The sequence below is a fragment of the Nestor notabilis genome, unplaced genomic scaffold (assembly GCF_000696875.1).
Source record: "Nestor notabilis isolate BGI_N333 unplaced genomic scaffold, ASM69687v1 scaffold10846, whole genome shotgun sequence".
Taxonomy (NCBI): Eukaryota; Metazoa; Chordata; class Aves; order Psittaciformes; family Psittacidae; genus Nestor; species Nestor notabilis.
In genome coordinates this window covers 1-26,996 of record NW_009932379.1, presented here as the reverse complement: position 1 = coordinate 26,996, position 26,996 = coordinate 1, and the positions used below count along the sequence as shown (strand labels likewise).

Sequence of the window (26,996 nt, the reverse complement as noted above, 5' to 3'; positions counted from 1 at the left end):
AGAGCTCTAAAGAATCGATCCTCTAAAATTAATACATTATCTAAACTTACACAATGGCTAATCAAGCTATAACCTAATTTTTACTGACTACACAACTTGCTTTCAGCAGCACTTTATAGCTATTCAACAACCATGTTCCTCGTGAGGTAAGAAGTGTTATAATCACAAACTACTTTACAACCTATTGTGGTGGGACAGGGGGACAAACCTACCAGGCTAGTAGAAGCTGCTTCAGTACCCTATTGAGCAAATGTCTGTCATGGCACACCTGATACCCTGAAAGCTGAGCTATGCAAAGTAATCTGCATAGTCATCCTGAACTTGAGAAACGCAAACACAGTCACAAGTCCTGCACAGGTCTTCATCCTCCACTTCAGTTAACGAGGTAAAATGGCCAGTCCTTGGAATAGAGCAGGGCTACGGCTCTTAGCCCTATCAGTCTCTTATCAAAGGTATGCCTGGAGGAGGAGTGGGAAGGCAGGTTGCTCTCCTTTAGCCTAAGTTCTTCATGGAAAAGGAAGCAGCAGAGTGGGTTTAAGGAGTAAGATGCTTTTGAGATAGGGTTTTTTTTTCTTCCTACTCTACATACAGCAACCTCAAACCTGAAGGAAAGTCTTAGCATAAGTATTCTTACCTTGAAGACTTCCATTCTCCCAAAAGAAGGCAGAGAAAGTGTGAAGGGAAACATCTTGTTCATTAGGACATGCAAAAAGGAAGCTGGTAGAACCTCCAACATCCCTCTGTAAAGCAACGATCTGAACACAACATTGGACAAGACCCTAAAAACTGATCAGGAATTAAAATTTTTCATTTAACCCTTCATTTTTCCTAAACTTTTTGTAACTACAGCTTAGTGATCAGAACCAATTAAGAATGGATAGAGTACCTTCCTTTGCTCTAGACTTCACTGCAGCCCAGGAGATTGGGAGATGATGGGACATGTTCTCTTCCTCTCTCATGCTCTTAGCATAAAAGGGGAGGAAACGATAGTGCTAGGGTTAAGTCTCCAGCTCAGTAGCAGTCTGAACATGTTGATCTTGAACTTTTTTTCTCTGAAAGCTATTTTTAAACTAGTCTAAAAGTAGCTTTTTGCTTTGATGCTTAATTAGCTCCAACTAAAATAGACTGCATTTAAGTTGTATATGCTGATGTTTGAATGGGGCTCATCAAGATACCATAAACAGTAGAAAACCTACACTTACACTGAAATACATGTGCTTTTTTTATCTCCTCAAGACTTCCAAAGGGATTTGGGTTATGAATCACAAACATTTCTTATGACTCAGGAAGGTAGTCATCATTAATCACTTCTCAAGCATTTTTAACAAGGTGATTCCTGCTTGCTGCATGTTTTCATTCACATCAGTCATTTACATAACATAAAAGGTGTGCCTAGCACTTTGCAGACAAGTAAGACAAAAATCTTTGCTTTGTAGTGTTTACAGCTACAATAAGATCACACAAAACGAGATTCCCTTTGCAAATGAGACAAAGAATAGAAGTTACAACTATGGCAAAGTAGTATTTTTGTTCCATGGTATGAGTTAAGTTTGCATTTCTGTATTTCTACATTATCTTTACACAGTTCCTACTTTTGCTACTCACCATTTTAAGTAGAAACCTTTTTACACCATTCACCTCAGGCTTCAGTATCATTGTAACCATAAAAGTAATTTGTGCCCTCCCCTTTCTCAAAGGAATGCAAATCACTATTTTGCTCCAGACCGTTTCAGTGGGGGGAAAAAGGCACCGCAGTTTTCCACCAAACACACCACTTGCACGTCTTTTAAGAAGCAGCAGCAGAGGTGCCAGAGTTGCTGTAATGTGAGTGGATACTTAAACAAACAAACAAAATAATCTGGAAATTAAATACATTTCCCACTCTTAAAGAGATAAAATACCTATTCCATGACCACCACCTAGCTCATGATAGTTAAGCAAAGAATAAGGAAGGCTTCATATGCTCTTAACAGCATGGTTTGTCAGTCATTGTCTCTATACACCAGAAAAAACTCCCAATATAACTACAGCTGCACCCCATAGGAAAGCTGTATATATTCATGGACATGTCTCCAGGACTGCCAATTAGCCTACAGTCCTTTTACTGGTAAAAAATGTTTACATGCTTCTCTAATGCTTTTCTCAAAGTATTACAGCTATTATTTCAGACTCAGAATCATTGAATCATTTGGGTTGGAAGGGACCTTCAAAGGTTATCTAGTATAACCCCCTTGCAATGAGCAGGGGACATCTTCATCTAGATCAGGTTGCCCAGAACCACATCCAGCCTGGCCTTGGATGTCTCCAGGGACGGTGCATCTGCCACCTCTCTGGACAACCTGTGCCAGGGTTTTGCTACCCTCATTGTGAAGAATTTCTTCCTCACATCCAGCCTGAATCTCCCCTCTTTTAGTTTAAAACCATTACCTCTTGTCCGATCACAAAAGGCCCTGCTAAAAAGCCTCTCCCCATCTTTCTTATAGGCCCCCTTTAAGTACCAAAAGATCAGTCCACAAGATAGACCAGAGTTATGAAACAACAGCTGTGCAGCTGTGTAAACAATGGAATGAAGGCCACAGTTCCAGGAGTACTCTGTCACAAGCTGTTTATTAGAACTTCACTTTGACAATAAATAAGGTATTTCCCAAGCAATCAAAATGTAATTATTTAGAAAGTTAAACAATTGAAGTTTTCACAATGCATTTTTTGTATATATACATGATCTACTGTATTTTAAACACCAGTTCATCCAGAGCTGTACAACAGTAGGATGTCCCTTTTCTCAATTCACACAGCAGGAGACCACCAAGACACATCTTTAATCTGGAAGCTGTGCGTGTAAAAACAATCCAAAACCATATCAGCTTCATGTTGGAGAGTCCAACTGTTATGAATAACTCTGTTCATCAGACTAACTGCTGAATTCAAATTTGGATGTATGTCTTACCCAGGAGCAATAGTGCTGTTTAGATTTATGGTTTTAAAGGACTGGTAATCCACTTAATTCCAACAGCACAACGTAACCATTTGTAGTTTACAGTGCTACTGCATACCCTGTTGTGCCCTCAACACAAGTGGCACAGAACAGACTGCCATAAAGGACGTAATTTTCAATGTTGTAACTCTCCAAGTACAAACTTTGGACTTCATTGTTAAATATGAAAACATCTTTCAGTTTCAGTCAAATGAATTAGCATTTCTTCACTTAAATACTCAAGACATGTAATATGCCTTAATAATACTTTTAAGAGTTTGACATTCAAAGTTAACTTCAAAAGAATGTTCCTGTTAAGTAAAGCACCAAGTTTTCCCCACGGGTTTATTCCTTAAAGAAAGTCTAAGACAGACCAGGGGGTTTAAAACATTAGTTCTGCTAGGAGTTGTAATTTAAAAATCAAATTTAATTCTTATGGTTTGATCAAAGCCATGTTTCCAAAGTGACCTTTATATATTCTGTGCAACAAACCATTTTCTTTAAGTGCAGAGGAACAGATCCAAAAGTTATGCAGCTGCAATCGAGTTATCATCTGCCTGACGACCCTGAGGCTGTAGGAAAATAGACAGAGAATTAAAACAAGAAAAGAAAAACCCAAACAGAAATCCCCACACAAACACAAAAGACTAAGGCTGTTACGAAACTCGCTTTGCAATACATTATGTTGATCAATGCAGCTCTAGTACACAAGCATAGCTTTGAGCCTATTCTTACTTCTAATGGTTTCCAATAGTAGCACAAACACAGAGGACATCCAACCGAAACTTCAGTTTGGCCCAGCGAGCACTTGTTAGAGGCCTCAGCTCCTTAACTGCCATCTCTGTACACATTTGGACAGCCCAGGACAAGGCCTGGCTGATCACAGTTCTAAGATTACCACAGTATAAAAAGCTGATTACTGTTAATGCACAAAACAGGAATGAGACTGACAGTTTCTTGGAGGAATTTTAAGCGGAATCACTAGAAATAGAACAAGGAGGAAGTTTTAAAAGGCGTCTTTAAAATAAGGGGTTTTTTTGAGGTCCTCACAACTCCAAAGCAAAAGCAAAGAATTCTGAAGCTCCAGAGATTCCACAGGACTGTTGAGAACATCATGCTTTTGAGGAAAGCCTTTTGTATTGACTTAGGAGGCCATCTTGACAACCAATCTAGAAGAACCACTGACTGATGGCATATATAAAAGGTAAGTTCTGCCTTTCTCTTCTGGCTAAAACAAACCTGAAAGCACGCTGGGCCTGTTTCCTGGAAACAGGATTATAAATGTCTGAACAAGTCCACCTCAAGTCATATAAACAAACTCTTCTGGCTTCTTGCTTCCTAAGAGTCTAACTAAAAATGGAATACAGTATTCTGGAGACAGCAGAAATGGAATGAGAAAGTACTGTTTTGGGCACCTGGATTGAAGTGATTCTTAAAAAGTCAAAAGCAGCCTTTAATCTATTTTTCATGACATATTGAATTTTCTTCAGAATTGTACCACTTAAGGGAAAAAAAACAAACCGAAATCTAGACTGATTCACCAAGATGAAATTACTTACGAAGATGTGGGACGCTTCTGTGTTTCTGAACCTAGTCATATGGGTTGCCCAAACACTTTCTCTCCCCCCTCCCCCCTGAAGTGCTACAAATTACTGTATTGAAGTATTTCATTGCACTCAAAATACAGACAACTTTAAAACTCATATTACAGAGTAAGATGTGAAATACCAGGGATAGGCTAAATGCATTCGGCTATCTTATCCAATTGTAACCAAACACCTCTTGTACTTAAACAGATTTTCTAAGGATTTTGGTTGATGACACCAGTGCACAACTTTCGACTTTTCAAAGCAAATAACTCCATTAGAATCTGGCCATTTTAGTCTCCTTAGAACCACTCAGCTTTGAGCAGTACTGGGGGCCCCACAGGGACCCTTTAAACACAAGGCACTTCTCACAGTCTTACCTTGACAAAAATGTGTGTTGGTATGAATCGTCTGAGCAACTGATTAGTGAAGTTTGGGAATCGCAGCAAGTTCACGTGAAGAGATGGTAACTGCTGATATCCAGCCATCAGAGGATAGAAGTTGTATAACATTTCCTGCTCTGTGCCAGGAAGGATTCTTAATCGGATCTTAAAAAAAGAAAAGAGAAAAGCCACAAACATAGATAGGTTCTGTGACCAAAAGCAGTCCTCTGTTTACTTTCTATTTATACAGTTTAGTTTCTGAAGTTGGAAAGAATTCAGCTACTTTCCTATTCTAGTTGAATTATTGCTTCTATACTGAAACACCATGTTACCCATAAACAACCTGACAAGCAGCTCCTAGTCAGGCTTCCATTTAGCCCTTCTTTAAATGGAGTCTGCATCCATGCATTTTTCAGACAGAATTTACCATAAACATCTAAAAACAATGACTTTGTCCTCTCCGCACATGAGTGTAAGTCTAATCAATGTACTCTTCACTACCAGAGAAGCCAGCAGACCAGTAGATGTGACAATTTTGTACCTGTTTGAGGCCAGAGAACATGAAAGCATCACTGGGTTCCACTGACACCTCCACATCCTGGACTGAGTTTGTCTTATTTTGCAGGTGGTATCTGACCGGTAGAGATTCTCTGACTCGACCAAATGATGGCAGATCTTTGCAAAGAAAGTAAGTAATCTCAAATACAAAATACATTTTAAAGTTTCATATGTAAAAAAATAAACCTGTTGCAAACAGCAGTGAAAAATTTGAAGAAAAAGAAGAAAAAAGCACAATAACTAGGTACCTAAATCATTTCTGACAAGATTTTTCATAAAAAAAGATTAAAGAACAGAACACCTCATTAAAACTTTTCAATAATACTTCTTCAACATCTACTTACAAAACCCCCAACTGCTAACACTGTCCAGGAATGCTAACTAGGAAGTCACTCGAGTTGCTGCTAGGTATTTTCAGCTTACCAAAACTTCCATCAGATACTGTCAGGAAGCTCCTTCAAAATTTAACAGGAAGGGATGGTGGAAGAATTTCAGTATAAAGGAAACCACACTGAGGAAAGCAGAGGAATTCTGTGTGCTCAGTGCGCATTCCAGTCCCCTCTGCTCTTGTGCAGGTGAAGTACAAGTAGAGCAACAGTTCACCTGCCTGCCAGCAGCTCCAATTCTCCAGGCTGTTTCTTTCCTGGGTTGCGGCCAGGGCATAGGTGGATGGCACAACTGTTGCCATAGGCATCTGGAGAAACCTACTGGGAAGGCAGCATCAACAGAGGTAACTCTGGCCTCTGTGCTGCCACGTAACACAGGTCTATCCATTGATAGCTTTAGGAGAGTGTATTTGTGTCTACCTTCCAGTTCTTCCCTTGAACTGAAGGAATGAAACAGGTGCAAGGCCTTAAGCAGTCTGAGCAATCACACAGTTTCTTTCTTTCACTAGTTCTGTAATATCCAACACCAGTTTTTTGCTTTTTGCTACAGTAAATGCAAGCTCTGGATGCCTTAAGACTTTGGCAGTCCTAAAAATTCTAACTGGGACATATATATTGCCAAATTAATATTACCTGCATTAACGTGGAGGGGAATGCTCTCTACAATCACATGTGGTAGAGTGATGACTGTGCTAACAACAGGTACACTTTCCACAGGCGAACTTCTGCAGGAGAAAGTCAAATGCAGACCATGTTGAAACTTGTACAACATAAAGCACCACGTGAGTACACCAAAAGAACATCACTTATATGTGACTAAACTAAAATTTTCGTAATTTCAGTGGTGGAAAGAAAAAACCAAATCCTTTTATTGGGTTGTTTGAGCAAAATAAAAATTAAAGTGCCACAGCATGGAAATAAAATAGCAAAAGGCACATAAGGAAACTAAACATCTCTAGAACTAAATAAAAGCAAGCTAGAAGAAAGATATACCTTAACATTTGTCTCTGAAAACTGAGTGAATACCTAAGTCCACAATCTAGGGTGGGAAAACAGTTTTCCAATTTAAGAAGTTTGCTTCTGCTATTGCAAAACTATTCCTTTGACTTGGCTTCTCAAAGGAAGTATTTCGTGACTGGAGAAAACCGGGAGCAGGTGGTGGCAGAACAGTTTTGTAACTGACCTAAGATCTTACAAAGAGGAAAGCTTCATGGAATGTTAAAACCGTAATCAAATATTTACCTCTTAAATGAAATACATATTTCATCAAGAATCTAACAAACTAAGCAGTAATTAGTAAAGTCCAAAGCCTTGCTGGAGAAAGATCCAAAACACAAACAAAACAAAACAAATAAAGAAAAAAGCACCAAACACCACCCTTCCCCCTCCCCCCCCCAAAAAAAACTCGAACAAAACCAACCCACCAACCAAAACCTAAAAGCCCCACATCCAACTCACCATCATCCCTAAAACCAGAATAACTTATTTTCTCTCTCCATCCAGGCCAAGAGATACTTACCTCTTCCAGGAAATGATATAACATCCAGTTGCTACTCCACTAGCATTAGTAACTGGAGGACATCGAAGGCAAAAGCACTCACTGGCACTCTCACCTGTCTGTAAAACAACTATCAGCAAGATTTTGTTTAAAATCAAAGCACAATCATTACTGCAGAAGCCACCAAGTCTGAAAGTCCAATATGACACAAACAAGTGTTCAGCCAGAAAGGCCTCTGAAGTGCTTTCCAAAGTATACCTACAGAATATGTAAATTCAGTAAAGATCATGAAACATCAAAACATGTGTAAGGCTGACATATACAGATCTGACAGTTTACTTTCTAAACAGCATCATGAGGCCTTTCATGTACACACAGTACAAGTCATTGCACATTTAGAGTTCATACACACCAAAAAGCACAAAATAACACCAATTTAAAGTCTACACTTCTCCCACAGCAGATTCAAAGACATCAGCATAAGATAATTTTAATTTTAAAACATGATAAAAACCAGACTTTTTTCCTCTCCCACCCAAACAGATTTTCGCTCCTTTTTCTTCCTAAAGAAAAAAACCACCACAAAAACCTTTTCACTCAGAGAGCTAAAAAACGTACTAAGAAAATAGGTGTTTCAGTCATTCAAAATTAATCATTAATCTCTGTTAAGTCTTACAAGGGGGAAAAAAAAAAAAGCCCAACCAGAAGGTGGGCAGCTGAACAGCTGGTATCTGAGAGGGTTCACACCTCCTGGCAGAAGCCATGAAGCACAAAGTGCAAGAGCTGAAGATGAAATATCATAGTTTGAAGACTAAAGGAGCTGGGAAATAACTGATTTTTGCCAGGTAACTCTTGAATCTACAGAGGAACTAGAATCTTACAAGTCCTTGATTGCATGGGTGGACAGCTGCCCCACCATCACGCAGCCATCCAGACTGCCTCATTTTATTCCCAGTTTTGATAGAATACATGTATTTTCACATCTCTGACTCAGCAAATGCAAAGACATTTAAGTAATAAGTTATTAAACTGTGATAGTATAAAAAGATTATAACTTCTAACTGTTCTTTTGTAGCCTGCTCTGTCTAGCTTCACATTTTTCAGTTTCATGACTGCAAGTCTAACCTTAAATCTTAAACTAACAATAGTGTGTGTGCCCTTAACATAGTAGAATAGGCCAAACTGTTCTAACTCACTAAACACACAGAGAAAGGAATGTTCGGCTGATGGGGAAGGAACATCATGGGACTGATGACAACTAAGGAGACAATAAATAGGACCCAGGATGCCAGCCTTCAAGACAGCAGGGTGGCATCCAGCGTGGAGCGAGACTGGAACAGAACAGAAGCAAGGACATACCAGTGCTAACTCCGCACTGGGACCTTGCGAGCGTGCGCAAGCACTGAGGCCGTTCAGTAAACACAGCGAGGAAGACCATCAGTGACCACCAGAGACCTCCACCCAGAAAGAAAGTGCATGTGTAATTAGGATGCAAATATTATCAGTTCCTGGGAAAGCTATGCATATGCATAAGTATGCTAAATACACAGCTGCTGTCAGCAAGTATGGGGTGCGCTCCCCTTTGTGAAATGATTCACGTGTGCGCCCAGTGCTGCAATAAAGAATGCTGCTTCCTGAAACTCCAAATTGAGTCTGAAGAGAGTTTCCCCAACTGACTCTTACAGTAACACAACCATGGACATGGATCACATTACTAGGTGATAAAGGCAGCATCCAAAGGCTAATGTGTTTGCATTCCAGAAAGTATACAAAGCCCATAAACACTGGAAATACTGAGTATCTTTTCATCTGGATATCTAAAAAGTTGTGTATCAGAAGTACTTTCAGATGCTTTCCCTTACATCTGTTATAGTTAGAATTTTGGTTACCATCTAGCATTCAGGTCTATTTACTTGATCTAGTGAAGAACAACCACATTTGTAGGAAGTGTTGTTTAAGTTGTGTTCTGGCAAGCAACTATACTATTAAGCAGCTTTCTTCTATTTAGAGTTTGATAAGCAAATGCTGTTTAAAATGTTCCCCTTTCTTATTCCTGATTTATGTAAGAAGTATCCTCCTGATTGAGAGCATAATTTAAGAAAACCTACCATTCTCCACATAAGATTCCAGTTGATCTACTGGGGTCATGAAAGGTGACAACTGTAGCTGACTGGTTACAATAGTAAGAGGCCAAGGAGAAGCACTCAGGATGTCCGTCATCAGTAAAAATGGCATATCTGCAAATATTCTGTCCAAGTGCTCCAACTGTGAAGACAGACACAAGCTCTGGATATTAATAACTAAACAGGGCACAACTACTGAAAATGGCACGATTCCAAAACATCAGCAACTTCTCAAACACGTACCTTTGTGGAGACAAATTTGATAGCGACATCAAAAGGAAATACTGTTTCTATTGTTACAGTTTCATCCTGCATACATAACAAAAGAGGTGGGACGAAGAGGTGAGAAAAGTTACATTTAGTTTCAGATATGGCTATTGACGTTAAAGGTTACTAATGTAAAGTTACTTTTAATCATCATTGCAAAAAGTCATCTGCAGGACAGAATGTATCTTTAAGATATTTAAGAATAAATGTAGAAAACTTGTCTTCTGATTATACTTACGAAACTGCTCACCCAAAATTGGGCTATCATACTGCTGATTTGGCATTTTTTTTATCTACTAGAAAGGTTTCTAAGAGCTTGGAATGACAGCCTTTAAATTGAGGATATTTCTTGCATTTCATGAATGTATCTCCAACAACTGGTGCATCTTTACATCTTACCCGGTGACACTTGCAGAGGATTTCTTTCCCTTCAACAACAGTGTTGATTAAGTAAGAAACATAAACCAGAAACATCCTTGCACCAACTGTTCCACAACGAATGTATATTGGTTTTTCCAGCTGCAAAATAAAGGAGACAGTATAAGTCAAGCTATACCTAGTCCAAAACTTCTTAATCATCTTACTTGGTCCAAGAGGGCAACAGTACAATGCCCTCTACATATAAAGAATCTCCTATAATGCATGATCTTAGTCACAGAGTGAATTATTTTAATCAAAGAAGCACAGCTCCAGTTGTTCCACTACCAATGCTCGTCTGTTACTTAACAGTTCAAGAAGATAATCATTACTGTATAATATATGGTACATCAGCTTCTAATTTACTAGTCACAATTTCAGTTTGGTGCAATGCAACACCTGCACATTTGATCCTCTACCAGGTTGAATCACACTTGCTGTTATTATCTACTTGCTATTATTATCTACTGCCATTAGGCAGTGCATTTAACTAACAATTGAGATTAGCCTCTGTTTTATTTATGTCCCAGATGTATTATCAATCCCAGAATACACCTTATTCCCAAATTCGGTCCAAAAGGATATACAGCTAAAGAAATACTAAACTACAAGTAAGTAATAGGTAAAATATGCCGTAACTATTTAATTTATTGGCTCAGATATCTGAATTAAACACAGGTCCTTCTATGAAAGCTTTTTATTGGTTGATCCCCATTTTCTCAAGTGCAATATAGAAAGGTCTTAAGCCTTCACCTTTTCCCCTGGTTGCAAGTCTCCTACAGGAATATCAGGAAGCAGTGCAGGAAAGGAGTCATCGCATGCACATGTTCCGTGAAGAGTCACCTGAGTTTTCTGAGTCAGGTTGGCATCTTGCCCTAGGATAAAAACCAGTCTTTCATATTCACACAGGCTTAGATCCCTGAAGCGTGAAAGCAGTAACTAAAAATAATAAGACACCAGTCTCAAGAAGCAAGGCATGAGGAATTAACATTGTTCATATGGTTGAGGGAACCTTACAAAAGTACCAGCAGTGGGTAGATTTGACACCTTGAGCTTCAACTGTTGGAGGGTTCACATCGTGCAAGGATTGCATTTCATCTATTTAGGCCAGTAAAAAAATCTTAAAAAATCAGAAGTCACACTTAGATAATGTTCCCTACCATATACAAAATATAACATGATTATGTGGTTCAAGTTTTTCTTGGTACTCTATATGAAGTAAAAAGGAAGCTTTACTGTACTGCAATTCTTCTGTTTTCAAGAGCATGACTAAATGATTTTACATCTTTTAAAAATTATTCTTCCAAATCTGTGTTGAAAATACATCAACCCAAATGTACAGATGTTTAATGACACCGTTCTTCAGTCAGAGGTTGATTAGATTGCAGGCATTACTGCAATCATGTGGGTTAACTTTCAAAGCAAAACAAGCCAAAGAGTTGTATCTGTGGAAAACATATTGCCTTGCCTTCCCTACAAATGAAACGTCAAATTTTAATTGTTCTTTTAATGTAATGGGCAAGCCCACACTGATCTTGCACATCACAAGTTAAGAGTCAAGATCAAGAGGGAGAATAAAAATAAAAATCAAGGCCAACTATTAAACGCTACTTCAGAAGCCAAGCCCAAACATCCAATTAAGCAAGTTTAAAGAACACTCTACTGTGTTAACGAACAGTACAACTGCATAGTGAAATGTGGTTCCATTTCAGAGTTTACAGCACATACTGCATCTTATATGCTAGTGGCTTAAAATATTTCTGCCTTTTAGGATAATTGCTAGAAAAAAGGCATACCACGGCTAACATTTGGACTTTGCATATTGAAAACTGTCAGCAATAACTACATGCAGCTACCTAGGACTTAGACATACAGCACTCTTTATTTTCCTTTTCATTTCAAGGAATGCTGCCTCAGTTTTCCACTGCTCCCCAAATTTTGATTTGTTTAAAAAGCAAACCACATTGTCCAGTGCAGAGAAAAAAGCATGGGTGAGGGTGGGAGAAAACCCATAAAGACTATACTTAAAACCCATTTATCTAGCACTGGCTAATACTTTCATCTCAGCAAGGAAGAGATCTATTGCTTGGGAAAAGAACGATTTAGTTATAAGCAAATTAAAGGTTAGGAAGGAATACAAAAGCTTCCATGTTTTCTTTCAGAGTTGTAAAGACTTATCTTTTGAAATACCCACACAAACACTGCTTGACAGTGGGGTTTAAGATAACCATAACTGAATGAGTCTGTTCATTCTTGTTCTTACCACTCTTATCTCATAATTCCCAACCTTCACTTTGGTTTGGCTCTTAGTTGCAAGAGAGGCATTTACTGTATTTCTCTGCATTGCATCAAGTACAAGGAGACAATTCAGAGACTACTGGATTAAAAGAAAATAACCCCAAATACCTGGCTTTAAACCTGCTGTCAGTTTAACATCTTTGGCCACTGTCTCCTCATGTGACTGGACTGTCACAACCAAACAATACATTTCATTAGTCAGGGCAGGAGGTTCATGACGGAGCTGAACAGAAATGTTTGGCACTCTAGAAATAATCCTGTAAGAGAAAAAGACTCAGTTATTACATGCTTTTTAAATACGAAACTTTTAAGCCTAGTCTAAAGAAGATTAAAACAGCCTATTGTTTAAGACAGAGATTAGGACTTCACAGGAAATTTACAATGATACGTTATATATATTTCCAAGTTTTTACTCACATAGTGCTCGCCTGAATAGTCAGACTGTCCCAGTGCACTTCATTATCTGGGAGCTTAGGTCTTCGCCTGAAGGAACGTGCTGCCTGCAGTGCTTCTTGAGATGAAGCAGCATCTCCACCTCCTCCACGCCAGTTCAGAATCACACATCGGCCAGATTCACTTCCCAGGATCAAATCCACAGAGGTGATCTGATAAACACAAATTTAGACACATACTGATAACTTCGTCTTCAGATCACCTACCATAAGAATACGGCTTTCCAACATACACAGGCACAATAACGATGTGTATCACTATAAAGCTTCTCGAGGCTTTGCAAGCTGAAGACACCTCACCACTCTAAGATTTCATTTAATGAAAGTGGTGGGAAAAGTATCCATGCTCATGTGAGTGTAGTGTAGCATTTTGTAGTTTGTTACCCGCCTGTAGTACTATATCCTCCCCTGCCCCTTTTCTTTAATTCTTTTTAAGAGGTGTTGCACATATGAAAAAAAAAAAAAACCAAACAAACCAACCCACAAAAAACCAAAAAACCCACAACCAACCAAACCACAAACTTGAAGCAATACTTAAGGTTTTGTGCTTATTTTTTTTTTTTTGCTTTGGAATTCTCAATAAAGTTTATTAATTTTGGTAGTTTCAGGAATGCAAACATTTAGAACTGCATTGATGTTAGTAACTGGTGCCAGATTAGAGGCAGCTTTGTAGTTTTGAGTTCTTTGTAAGCATCAGCAAGACAGGTGTAAAACAAATTGACAAACCTCAATCTTTTTTCCTACATCTTCAGTTTTTGCAACAAATTTGAAAGTGAACTTTCTTGTTTTGCCAGGGACTAAGCACATTGTTCCTTGAGATGACTGTTCTAGAATATCACTTTTTTGATAGGCTTCTTCTACCACACAGTATTGGTTGTAATCCTATAATGGAGGAGTGGGGGAAAACATTGATAAATCCAGACTTAAGATATCTTTAGAGAGTAATGGTAGCATAGCAAATATTACGGCTCTGTGTTACTGGATCAGAGTATATGGATTCTTGTTACTTTTCACACTACTGAAGTTAGACTTAACAAGTAATAACAACTCAATTCTTTAACACAAAATATCCATTAATGCAACTTCATGCAAGAACATCAAGAGAAATAAGACATTAAAATGACACTTGTGAAATTTCAGAAAACGTTAATAAAAAAAATAAAGAGACAAGAGATGAACTAAACAAACTGCATTTGGAAGTTTCACAGTATCAATATAGTTGTCAAAATTGACAAATAATGCAAAAAGAAGAACACCTTTCCAACTTCAGTATTAACATAACTTTTGGAAAAGAACTTCAGATTTTTTTTTTTTTTTAGGTTTTATTCAATTCTTACTATAAGCTTCTATCACTATGTCACAGATAGAACATAGTTACCTGATTATTGAAACTGATGCAGAGCTTAGAAAACCTGATAGGATGAGGACAATCAGCTCTTAAGTATACATCAAACTGCACAGGAACGTCAACATGAAAACTAGGAGCAAGAAATTTTGCTTTGCATTGCACTGGAATTCAAAAAAAGAAAAGAAAAAAAGAAACAAGAAGTTGTTAAACACAAACTGCAACATTAAATTTCAGAAGCACATTCATGAAATAATTGTGTTAAGGATTGTTCTGTGTATACTCTTTAAAACTTTGGTTTGTATGCAAACGGGGCAAATCCAGCTAATAACACTGTCACAAAAGCCGCTTTTCAGCACTTGGCCAAAACCTTTGCAGAGGAGAGGTGAGTCAGATGTTTAGCAGAAAAAAACCAACCAAACACCACCCCACAAACACCCCAAAACAAAAACCCAAATCAAACATAATCAGCTACCCTGTATACTTAGATACACTTCTTTTGTAGTTAACATTCACTCTCATGCCCTCGCTTTCTACAGGGAGAATTACTTTGCATGCACTCTGCCCTGTTTCTTCAGAATCCTATTTCAAAGCACACCAGATTGGCAGAAGTCTTTCAAAAAGCAAGGGATTCCACTTTAGTAATCTACATCAGGGTTTCCCTCATGATCAAGGGGGCAGGGCGTTGGAACTAGATGATCTTAAGGTCCTTTCCAACCCTGATTATTCTATGATTCTATGAGGAAGAGAGAAGTGCTGAAACAAGAGTTTCAGTGTTGCTGGCTTTAATACACACTTCATAGCTTTATATGTTTTCCTAATTAGTTATTTGCAAGATCCAACTACATAAAAAATTATAATCTGGTGTAAATTTGCTTTCTTTCTTACCAAATGGTATAAAATCTTGGACTTCTATTGTAAAAACGTTACTGCCTGCCAAGGAAACACGGTCAGCCCACAGCTTCTGCGATGCTTTCACAGCAGCAGCATCACAATCAGGTTCAGGATCAGGGCTTTCATTCTGTATCCAGATAGAAGATTACAAACAGTAAGAGAGGGTTACCAAACACTGATCACCCTTAAGATTGTTTAAAAGGGTAATAGTTTTGCCACTTACCATTAGAACTTTTATCAGATTCTTTTCTATTCGAGATTTCTGATCTTCTTTAAGAGTAGATGCTAGCAAACAGAACAAAACCAAAGATTACAAGACAGAATCAAGTCCCCTTAACATTTTTTTAAACTTAAAAGTAAACCTTTTCTTTAAATCGCTCTTTCAAAAATAACACATTCTACCATCCATCTACCAGTAATAAAGAATTCATTCGGTTTTCAGAATTTCCCCCATTTTAAGTGTTTCCCCTTACTTCCACTGGAACCAAGTAAAATATTTCTTTGTTAGACAAGCATTTCATAATTTACTGGAGGAAAACCCCAATAGAATAATGCCTATAACTTCTTGTTATTTATGTTTAAAAAGAAGAAACAGTAGAAAAGTCTGGAACATGCAAAGAGGCAAATCCAGGTATCATTAGAAACGACAACTAGAGAAGGTGACAGGAAGGAAGAAAAAAAGGACTAACTAAAATAAGCACTCTTCTTTTGAAGATCAAGAAAGGTGGGTTTGTCTCACTAGCTATTCTTCAATACAAAGCAGAGTAGCCCCACTAGCTAGCAGAAGATGCAAACCCGTTTTTACCACATCTACCCCAGTAGTGGTATCAACTAGCAATTTAGGGCACAAAAGGATTATTTCTACAGAACTATCAACTAATAGACATTATATGAAGCAGAGCACTTGCATTATTACTGTGTAGCCATCCTATGCCACATTTTTTTCCTAAACATACCACACACATATTTCATCATCAGAGTTCTAGTAAGAAGTCTGAGAGAAGCACACTGGGATTTTAAGTCCAGAAAAGTGGTGCTAGCTTTGTTACTTACTAGGAAAACTGGTTTTACCCTTTAGCTTTATTACAGTTCTTCCTCCACCCCAAAGCTCAGGAAGTTTCGGTTATATTATTTGAACAGTCTCAAAGGAAGCTCTGTGCCTCAGATATCATGACACAGTCAATCTGAATGCAGTGAATTTCATAAGAGAAGAGTGAGAAAATTCAACTTCCAGCATATGAGAGAAGGTAGTAAAAATTCATCACAGGTATACAGAGACATTCTGTAGTCAAGACATACAAAATACTCAAAGGACCATGTCCAACTGTGATTTATCAGACTTCCAAATACACATACTTTAATTTTTCTGTATAGGCTGAGTATATTTCTTAAAAGAATACCTCTGCCCAGTAGCTCTAAAGAGTACGTTATATAATCTTTCAACTGGGCCATCAGATATGAACATTTGAGAGCCGTCGTCAATATAGAAGTAAGAAGAGTCCACCATCCTTCACTGCGATATTCACACATAACATAATCCAACAGTCTGCAGTAAAATTGAGAGAAAAACAAGTTATACATACCAATATTTTTTAAAAGCTTGCACTGATTTGATTACCATTAATACAAAATTCATCTTCACTAACACAAATGCCAGACTGAAGTCAAGTCTACTATTTACACACAGCAATGATTCATTTAAAACCACGTAAAATTATTGTAAGGAAACACATTTACTCCACTAATTTTCTGTTTCAGGGTAGAACAATTTTCAGAAGAGAACAACAAGAAAACTCCCTTGTCTTCACATAAAGAACTAGAAAACCACCAACTAGACAGAAGAGTCTTAGTCCAGCACTGCATTAAAAATACACTTTACTATTGAGTATGGAGTAAGTTTTGATCTGCTTATCCTAGCCTATCTTCTCCTCCACGTAGCTTCCAGTCAGTAACAACAGTAAATACACCTCTCCTACCTCAAATATACTCCTTTTACAACATGCAATCTTTAAAACTGTGGGACTCCTACTTAAGACAACCTTGATTGTTCCCCCTTAAAAACCACAAAGTTAAGACACTAAGCATAAAACACATCCTTCAGAGATGGCAGCTGTACCTCAGCGCTAAGCTCTCCCAGCTCTGTAAACATTAATAGCACAAAACTACACCAACAAAAATAATTCCTTTTGCTAATTCCCTGGTATATAAACAAAACCTAAATTCAGTTAGTTTGTTGGGTTTTTTTTTTTTCACATTTTGTAACTATAAGCCTGTAATTAAACATAGTATATTCTCACTGCGAGTTTCAGAAATCACTTCTGGGAAGGATGAGAGAGCACTCAGTAAGATACAAATAATGAAAGTTTGCCCGATAAGGCAAATCCTCACAACAGCTTATAACAGGAAGCTTTTCTACTCTAATAGCTGATTCATCATATCTTTTTGCTGTCTTTAATGGAAGTGGAGTTCCTAGGCTCTGAAGTTTGTGCTTCAATCCAGCTAAAAGGAGCATCTTAGATGAGCTTCCAACATTATTCCATAGTAATAAGACATGGGGTCTTAGTGAGAACAACAGCATGTGAAAGAAGCACTCCTGGATGGTACTCACTTCAAAGCTTTGGCATAATCTTTAGCGTAGTAATATTCTTCTCCCATTTGAACCACTGATCAAGAGAAAAGAAGAAATCCAGATCAATACTAAAACTCTTTGCAAAATCAATTAAAAAAAAGCATCTGATTATCTATACTCACTCAAATGACTTTTCATTCTTGGACATTTGTACTTCTTGAACTGTGCGACAGCATTACTCAACAAAGTGATGATTAGCTCCTAACAGATAAAAAACCATTACTGATATCATTAGATATGCAAACATTAGCATGTTAGAAAACAGTTTTAGGGGTTTTTTTGTAGAGTAAAACTTACCGAGTGAAGGACATTTTTCTCTTTCAACTGTAGGGCTAAAATCCCCATCTTCTCCTTTTCAGGATCAGAAAGATCAAAACCTGCATAAGACAGTGAAAAATCCATGAAATTAGAATTTTACCAGACCCAAAGGTAACCATTTACATGGCGAGCTATATGCAATGCAAGCTCCAACTCAAGCATGCTCCAACTCTTAAACATTCTTTTGCCTAGGAGACGGATATGTGACTTTAAGAACTCATGCATCCTCCGTGTTCTAGAAGGGAAGGTCTGGAACAAGTATGTTGCCTTTTGTTTAAAAGAAGTTATCTGAAGCCTCCCAAAAATAGCTAACTACAGTAAGACAACCCAGTCTTTCAACTGCATCTATTAACATTTAAAGTGCATATGTTAAGACAAATTTGTAGCCCTTTTCCTATCTGATCTCAAGTAAGTATTCAAGCTTATGTCTCTAGCAGTAGAGAATGCCAACATATGAAGACCTGTATAGGACTTTAAAAGACTATGAACTCTTGCTGGAATCAAAATCCATGAATACATTAACAAGTAAAGTTTCTCTTAAACTCTTAACCTTGGCAGTAGATTCTAACTAATTTTAAAACAGTAACACTTGAAGATAAGAGAAGTTAGACAGTACTATATTTACAGTAAATGAACTAAAGTCTTTAGAAGATGGCAGTGATAAAGTGGAAAAGCCCAAAGGATACACAGAGAATAAAGAATACGAGACCAAATGGAGAGGAAGAAAGGGAAGTAAAACCACAGTCAACAATAAAGATCTCAGAAGCGCATGTGTATACATACGAAGCTCAAAGCTGTACATTCAAAGTCCAAATTTCTGAGAAAACATTCTTTCTAGGAAAGCCACAAATTCCCTTGTTAGATTAAAATCTAGGCATTGCATCCTCTCAATCCATTTCAAAATCCCAAAAGCTTTTCCAGACGAAAAAAAGTCATGAGTTCCTGTCTACATCTGACAAGATACAGTATGGATGGCGGGATGAATTTAACAATCACATTTCAGGGACACATCATTACTTTTGCTTCATCCAGTTTTCCACCTTCTCCCTTCTAGGAGTGCATTTCACTGCAGCATGCTGATTACAGGTAGCTTAGACAGCAACAGAAACAAAGCAACAGCAGAGCTTCAGTATGGCCTATGCAACTTTGCTGAAGACCTGATCCTGCATGAACCTGAGGTTTCTTTTTCTATTTGTTATAGAGATCAAACACACTTCCTGTGCTTCCAACTGACACCTGTTCAAGTCATGCCACCAACTAACAAAAGAGTGAAGTCCCAACCCTGCATCTGTCTCAGTGGCAATCGTTTTCCACTAAGTCAGCTGGAAGGATCAGCAGCTAAAGAAATTTGTCCAAACTCCACAGACACAAGACACAGAAACATACTTAATATTCCCTGCCGCCATGGTCTTTGCCCATAGAAGTCAAGCATTCCAGTTTGCGTTTCCAGGGGATCCGGATTGGGATATATCACAGAGGACTGTAAATTCAGCAAATATAGTAATAAAAAAAGGTTCATATTTCATTTTAAAGCATGAAAAGTGATTTGATGCTCCAATACCCATGCACATAAAACAAAATCTGCTTTAAAACATATAACCCTTCCAGCCACCTGAATTAAAACAGTACTTCAGGAAAGCCAAACACTTAAATACTTCTCATTCAGTCTGACAGTCTACTTCATATACCCCATATACTGTTAAAGAGTAACTGAGCAATCCTTTTAAAATTAGTTCCTAACAAGATAATCCAAGAACAACAAATAAATAGCACCAATAGGAACAAAGACATTTTTAAACAATCAGGACATGTCAGCTGGAGAGTAGCTACACATAATTAGCACATATGTTTAATCAATTGTAGAGACCAATTTTCCATGGAACCCCTTCTGCCAAGCAAGTTTCAAAAAAACCCCTAAAACAAACACACACACACACCCATCTTGTTTCTCTGCTTCCTATAAGTCACCAGATACAGTGCACATCTACAGAAACACACGGGAAAAACAAATTTCAGTATCCAGAGATGTAGAAAGTATACACTGTGTACTTTTTTAATAACTAGTTTGAAAATATGTCAGAATTATCTGTAATAAAACACTTACGTATTTGTTCTAGAGTAACTTTTCCAATAGATAAAAAATGTGTAATGTGAGAAAAAACAAACACATATCCTTTCCTTGGTCTTTTTACACATATTACAGATAATTCCACCACCATTTGAGACTAAAATATTAGCTAATTTACTGTCTGGTTACTTGCAAAGCATTTCTCCCCTCCCAACTTACATCATGGTTACAAAGCATACTTGCTAGCTGTTTCCGTTCCTGTGCGTAGTAGGCTGCCTGCTGGTAATAGAAACCTGGATTCTGAGTTTGAATTGCTGTCAGTCCCAGTTTAATTGCTTCATCAAACAAGTCACCAAAAGCCTGAAACCTATAAAAAAAAAAATAGCCAAGATTATGCACAGAACAGCAATTTGAACTGGAAGGTGCACTTCAATTACAAGTTGTGGTTAGTCTTAAGACTGATAACACTTCTCTGAACTTTTGCATCCAATTTCTGTGCCTGCATGTGTCATACCCTGTTCATTCCCAGAATAAAAAGTGGTCAATAATCAATGCGAAGCAGAATAACATCATACAGCTTTTATGATCTAGAGTATCTCTTTCCTAGATAAAGAGCTCAGAATTTGTATCTTGCCTAGACCAGTAAAACAGTGAACTTCACAAGGCTATGTAAGAACTAAACCAGAAACATTACTAAGCAAAAACATACTGTTTAGACATCCAGGCAGCATGCTCAAAAGCCAGTTCTGCACTTCCTATTTTCTTCTTACACAAGTCAATATGTTTCCTGAACTGAGCAATTGCATCCAGTGGAGTATTATGCTGAAAACAGAGGCGACAGATCTAGAAGAAATCAAAATAAGAGGAAAAAATAACTGTATTGGACTGCTAAGGATCAGCTTTAAAAAAAAAACAAAAAACAAAAAACCAAACCAAACCAAAACCCAACCAAGAACCACCCACCACTCACAATAAAGCCAAACAAATTTTACGTATTTCTGAAAAGCTCAAATAGCATAGAAAAGAGCAGGAGACAAATAGATCTAAACTATAATGTACTACACCTGAAACTATGTGGCCTCTGTTTTACCTAATGTTATTTTTCTTCCCCTCTCCCCCAAGTCACCAGTGAAAGAGTACATAACTCTGCCAAATTCAAGACAGAACTGCAGAGCCACTAGGAAAGTAATTGTATTTGAAGCCTGCAGTCTGCAGATGGCATCTGATGAAGTCCAACTCCAGGACTGTTGTAAATGGTGGGACGGTTTCATTTTACCTAAAAGCCCCCCAAATACCACACAAGCATGGTCTGATTCTTAAAGGCTTACTTTCCTCCTCCTAACAAGCAGCAACTGAACTATACTGTCTTAAGCTTTCTGAGAAGACACAAATATTCAAAGAAACAAGCAACTCTTGTTTTCATTCCCCTTCCCATGCACAGAGTGAGAGTTACTCTCTAGGTTTTTCAGATGACTGCATCTCAAATGAACTCAAATCCTTCAAGATACTCCCAAACTTCAGCTAAGGATCTTTCTTTCATGTGGCATTCAGAAGTCTTTGCAAGTCTGAGTGTAACTGGTATTCTACTAAAAGCCGTTTCTAATCTATCTCCTTAAAAGCAATACAAAATGTAACATGTAAAGGTTTAAAAGTTAAAGAAATAAAAAAGATGCATCTTGAAGTAAAGGTTGTCAAAGACTACATTTGTTACCTTGTAGTTTATAAATCCTGCCATGGTCTTGATTTCCAGCATGTTTGTTTCATGAGCCCTCAGTTCATGCACAAGATTATAGGCAGTTCTGTAATTTCTAAGCAGGAATACTTAAATTAGTGTGAAATCACACAAGATAAAGTTTAAGAACAGGATCACCCACAGCAGAAAACAGCCTAACAATCAGAGCATTCTTCCTGATGAAGAACTCACCCCTTACATACATATTTAAATAATTCTGCATTCAGGAAAATATTTATTATAGTCAATGGCTTAGAAGTAATTTGGGGTAGAGAGGAGAGGGGAAGATTACATGAGTCTTACTTGAGAGCATTCTGTGTATCCTGCTTCAGTTCACTGAAGAATGCTATTTTGAACTGGTGTCTAACAAATAAAAGCTGCAAAACAGAACCAGTGCACATCATTCACAAACATCCAAACATACCTGTTACCTACAAAGCACATACAGGTGATAATTACAGAGGTGGACATAATACAGCAGTTGACTTGAAAAACTGCCTATGCAACCATTCCCTAATAGTCCTCTCTGTGACTATGATGCAGCAGTGATGTTTCAACAAGATTTAACCTATTCTAAACCTTTTACGCTGGAACAGGGGACAGGCTTTGGAATACCCCAAAAAATCTTTTCACCAACCATGTCCATTGTTGGTTTGGAGCTTATCACTTGGATCCCAGCTTCCAAGAGAAGGAAGCTGGCAACTGCAACAGAACATTATCTGTCTGATTTAGGCAATTTGAAAAGCAAATGCTAAAAAGCCAAATTAAGTGCAACTTTAAGTTCAAAATACCTAAGAGAAGCATTTCCCACAACTTGTTCAGATACTACATTCGCGTAAGTTAAACCATACAGATAATGAAATAGTTGAGGGTTTTTTAATTGGAGAACTTCAATTTTGGGCTGCAACTTTTCCTCTAAGGAAGATGTGGGAAAGACAAATAAATGTAAGAAAACCAATCAAAATGAAAGTAAGTTGCAGAAAATAAAATCAGATTTACTATCTAGACTTGGAGAAATCATCTTAATTTGGAAGGAGGAGGAAAAAAAAGTTCAAGCAACAAACAACCCTTATTTCCATGTTTTAACATGCAATATAACTTGCATAGTATTTCAAAAATAGGGCCACATTACCTGATGAGTGGTTTTGTTCAAGAACTCCTTATGAGACTTAACTCTTCTTATTTCTGTGTAATAGTAAGTCTGTGCATGCTCATAAAAAGCATTTTCCAACCTGCAACAAAGTTGCTCATAAGTTTCACCAAGTTTCTCCCTCACACAAAGAAATGCTCAAGTTCTTCAGAACACATTACTTTCAATCATGCTTATTTTAGTGTTCACGAATTAGCTTGAGGTATGACTAAAATCTCCTGTAAGATGTTTGAAAGAGTGGAGACAAAAAAGCTTCATGCAAAACATTACACCGGGTAGCACAAAGTAGAACAAGTAGGTTTTGTTTTTGAAAGGCCTTAATAATTTAAGATGTATTCCCAAGAAATGTAAAAAATTACTGTAGTTCCCTGGGTCCTACTTCTGGCCCTTCTTGTAGATGGGTGTCACAATTGGTAACCTCTGGTCAAGTGGGGCCTCCCCAGTTAGCCAGGGCTGCTGATAAATGATGGAAAGTGGCTTGGTGAGGACTTCCACCCGCTCCCTCTATACCCTTGGGTGGATCCCATCTGGCGCCATAGACTTGTGTATGTCTAAGCGATGTAGCAGCTTGCTGACTGTTTCCCCTTGGATTACGAGGGCTTCATTCTGCTCCCCATCCCTGTCTTCCAGCTCAGGGGTCTGGGTACCCAGAGAACAAGTGTTCTTGCCACTAAAGACTGAGGCAAAGATGGCATTAAGTACCTCAGCCGTTTCTTCATCCTTGGTCACCATATTTCACTCTGCATCCAATAAAGGATGGAGATTCTCTTTACTCTTCCTTTTGTTGCTAATGTATTTATAGAAACATTTTTTACTCCCTTTTATGGCAGTAGCCAGATTAAGTTCTAGCTGGGCTTTGGCCCTTTTCATTTCCTCCCTGCACAACCTCACAACATCCTTGTAGTCCTGAGCAGCTTGCCCCTTCTTCCGGAAGGTGGCTACCCTACTACCTCTATCCCTTCTGAAATGTTTATAGCCATCCATTGCAGCACTCCAGTTGCGCGTCACAGGTTTCCTGCTGCACCATGGCTTCCTGCTCCTATTTGTTTGCCCATGCTGTGTGCATTTGTGTAGATACACTTCAGTTGGGCTATTTATCCCACCACTTTTCTGGGGGGAGAAGGCGCTTGCCTTGCTTGAGAAGAATTCTCAGGTGCTTGCATGGTTTCTAACACATCAATAACTCTAGCGTCTTTGCCACCACATGGATCTCCATGCCCTATCTCCACTGAGACAGCAGAATGAAGGACCTCGCTAGCACACGATCCCCCAAACACTGGCATACTGCCCCCAGGCTTATCTCTAGTGAACCTGGTTTTATCCCTTTCCACCTTCAAATCCAGTTTACAGATCTTTCAGTAAACCCTGCTAACTCCTGCGCAAAGATCACTTTCACCCTCTGAGACAGCTGTACCCCATCTGTTGCCAGCAGGCCTGCTGTCATAAAAACCAATCTACGGTCAGCAGAGCAAAACAGTGTTTTACAGTCACTTACCTTATAATATAACCAACAAGATGATCAGTGTGTGGAAGTACAAAGAGAGATTTTCCAGAAAGGTCACAAGCATTACATAAAGCCGCTGCCCTCTCTGATGCAATAACATCTTCCCCTAGTGAAGTCAAGGAAAGCACAAGTAAGCTGTATGCAGTGCTGCAATGTCAAACTAGCTCTAAAAGATTGACTAGTACAATGTATGGAAAAATCTAGTATAGAAAAAAAAACTAAGACCACATTCTTTCTTACTACTTTTAGGGTGCTAGCTGCAGAACACATTACAGAAACTTTCTAGGAGTGGCTTAGCTAGCAACAACCTATGAGGATAAGTTTTTTGTGCCTCTCACAGAATTGAATACCCTGTGTCCTGAGAAATACAACAGCATCCAGAAAAGACAAACACGCACAGCAGGCAGAGAAAAAACCAAAAGCCAGTTTGCCAGACACTAGAAAGTACGCAAGTACAGCCAAGCAGCAGCTCTACAGAAACATAAGGTTATAACATATCACATTTCACAGCTCCACTTATCTCCTAAACTTTAACCATTAAAGCTAAGTTAAACTGAAAGGCGTCTGTAGGTACCAAATATCCTTCCCTCTAGGTTCTCATTGCTTTTACAGCTTTTCTCAATCTCAAGCAAGATTCAAAATGCACGTTGCTTGCAAGGAGGCATGCCCAGTGTATTACACTGGCAAACCATTTTTGACACTGTGCATCAAAAGATGGACTTGGACTTAAGAAATTAAGGATTAAAGTATCAAATGTTTAGGGCACTCTTTCCATCTGTACACCTTCCTGAAGCCACAATACATTTAACATACATAGATATCCTTTGATTAAGAACTGCAGATAATGTGACAAAGGATAGGGGCTCAGTCCATCAGGCCCTCTGAAAAATGAGATCACTACAACCGTGCAGAGAGGTTTCTGGTACCTGGAGGTAACGGTGTTTTTTTCTGAATCAAAACCACAGCAACTTTCGTATTTCTTCCCTGTAAGCTTTGCCTAAAAGAAAAACCAGCACAGCACAGCGTCAAGGTTTCACGTCTTATTTCTGAATAATCAGACCGAAATGACATTTCAGTCTAGATGGAAGCATTGAAAGAATTTTATATAGAGGGAAAAAAAACCTGAACACAACATGCTGCGTCATCCACAGAATGCTGTGTTCCCTTTTTTGTTTAATTGGGACAAAATAATTGTCCTGACTTAAGCAAGTAAAACTTCAGGAGCAACTTTTACTTAAGTAACTTTTAAAAATAAGCCATTGAAAAAGAAGGTTTCTTTATAGTCAGCTGTATGTTACAAAGCAAAGTTCAAGTTCCCCTTCATTTGTTTCTACCTATATGTTCTAGGTTCTGCAATTCACACTCACCATTAGCTTGTAGTACATTATGAACCAAGTGAAAAGACTCTACCTCACAATTTCAACTCGAGTAGCACACTCCAGCTGTTTTTCTTTCCACTGTGGCTCATCCCAGTCCAGTTCATAGAACACCACCACAAGTGCTGGAACCAAATTCAGGTGTTTGTTCATCCAACCAGTCTTCAGAATTCCTTTTGGAATATACCATTCATAGGATGTCCTCTGAAAATATTGAGATTATTAAAGCAAGCTACCAAATCCATTTAGAAACATTTATAGCAGGAGGAAGGGAATTGCCTCTACATTCTTGTCACTTGAGAATGTGTTTGTCGTCTTCACTTTAACATTGTTCCCTTCAAGCCCTTGCTTCCTATTAAGGAAGCCATACCTACGGCTACCTGGCATCAGGGCCTGATGTGCAAGATGTCAGTAACAAAGAACAGACTCCAGGTAGGCTACAGAAAACGGTCAAGTTCAGAAACATGTTTCACACACTTTCATGAAATATTAGGGTCAGTTGAAATGGGGCTCTCAAACCAAGGCAGGAGAAACCAGTTTTGATTCTTCTTGTTTGCCAGCATCACCGAATAACATAGTTTTCCAAGGGTTAAACCCACTGACATTGCTTCTTATCTGCCATTGCAAAGCAGAAAGTACAGCAGAGAGATTCTTTCTGCTGCACTTCACTTGGTTAAAGGCTTTATGTTTTTCCCAGAATACAGTGATTTCAAACATCTAGTTTCTCCAGAGTTAAACTCTGGGTTTCATTAAAGCTCCAATTTCAGCAGCATAGCTTAAAGCTAAGTAAATGAACAGCAAGTACGTTAAAAAGTAAATCATATTGGCTTTCCCTGCATCTGGCTTATGATCTAAGGCACCCTGTTTTCCCATGTATCCACAGCATTCCATCACAACTCCCTTGGCCCTGGACAGTTCTTCCTCAGACTTCAAGCTCCCCACAGCGAGGGAAGAGAAAGCAGAGGTCCGGCTACAGCCGAGCACTGCGGGTGCTGCTCGGCAGTCTGCAAACGAGGCAGAGCAGCCCAGCCCTTGCTA

General features: G+C 38.4%; 1 protein-coding gene across 1 annotated transcript; it reads right to left on the bottom strand.

Moving 5' to 3' along the window:
- Window positions 1-2,582: 2,582 nt before the first annotated feature.
- On the bottom strand, window positions 2,583-26,162 carry TRAPPC11 (trafficking protein particle complex 11; the record flags this gene model as incomplete). Its single annotated transcript, XM_010016358.1, has 28 exons — window positions 2,583-3,546; window positions 4,941-5,108; window positions 5,485-5,618; window positions 6,521-6,612; window positions 7,407-7,515; window positions 9,494-9,650; window positions 9,752-9,817; window positions 10,175-10,294; window positions 10,946-11,067; window positions 12,599-12,747; window positions 12,908-13,095; window positions 13,669-13,824; window positions 14,321-14,451; window positions 15,176-15,308; window positions 15,405-15,466; window positions 16,582-16,727; window positions 17,790-17,844; window positions 17,933-18,011; window positions 18,108-18,187; window positions 19,515-19,608; window positions 20,416-20,563; window positions 20,906-21,039; window positions 21,908-22,004; window positions 22,232-22,305; window positions 23,061-23,160; window positions 24,574-24,688; window positions 25,509-25,579; window positions 25,993-26,162. Coding segments are annotated over 28 exons (3,195 nt in total), but the record flags the coding sequence as incomplete, so codon positions are not given.
- Window positions 26,163-26,996: the final 834 nt, after the last annotated feature.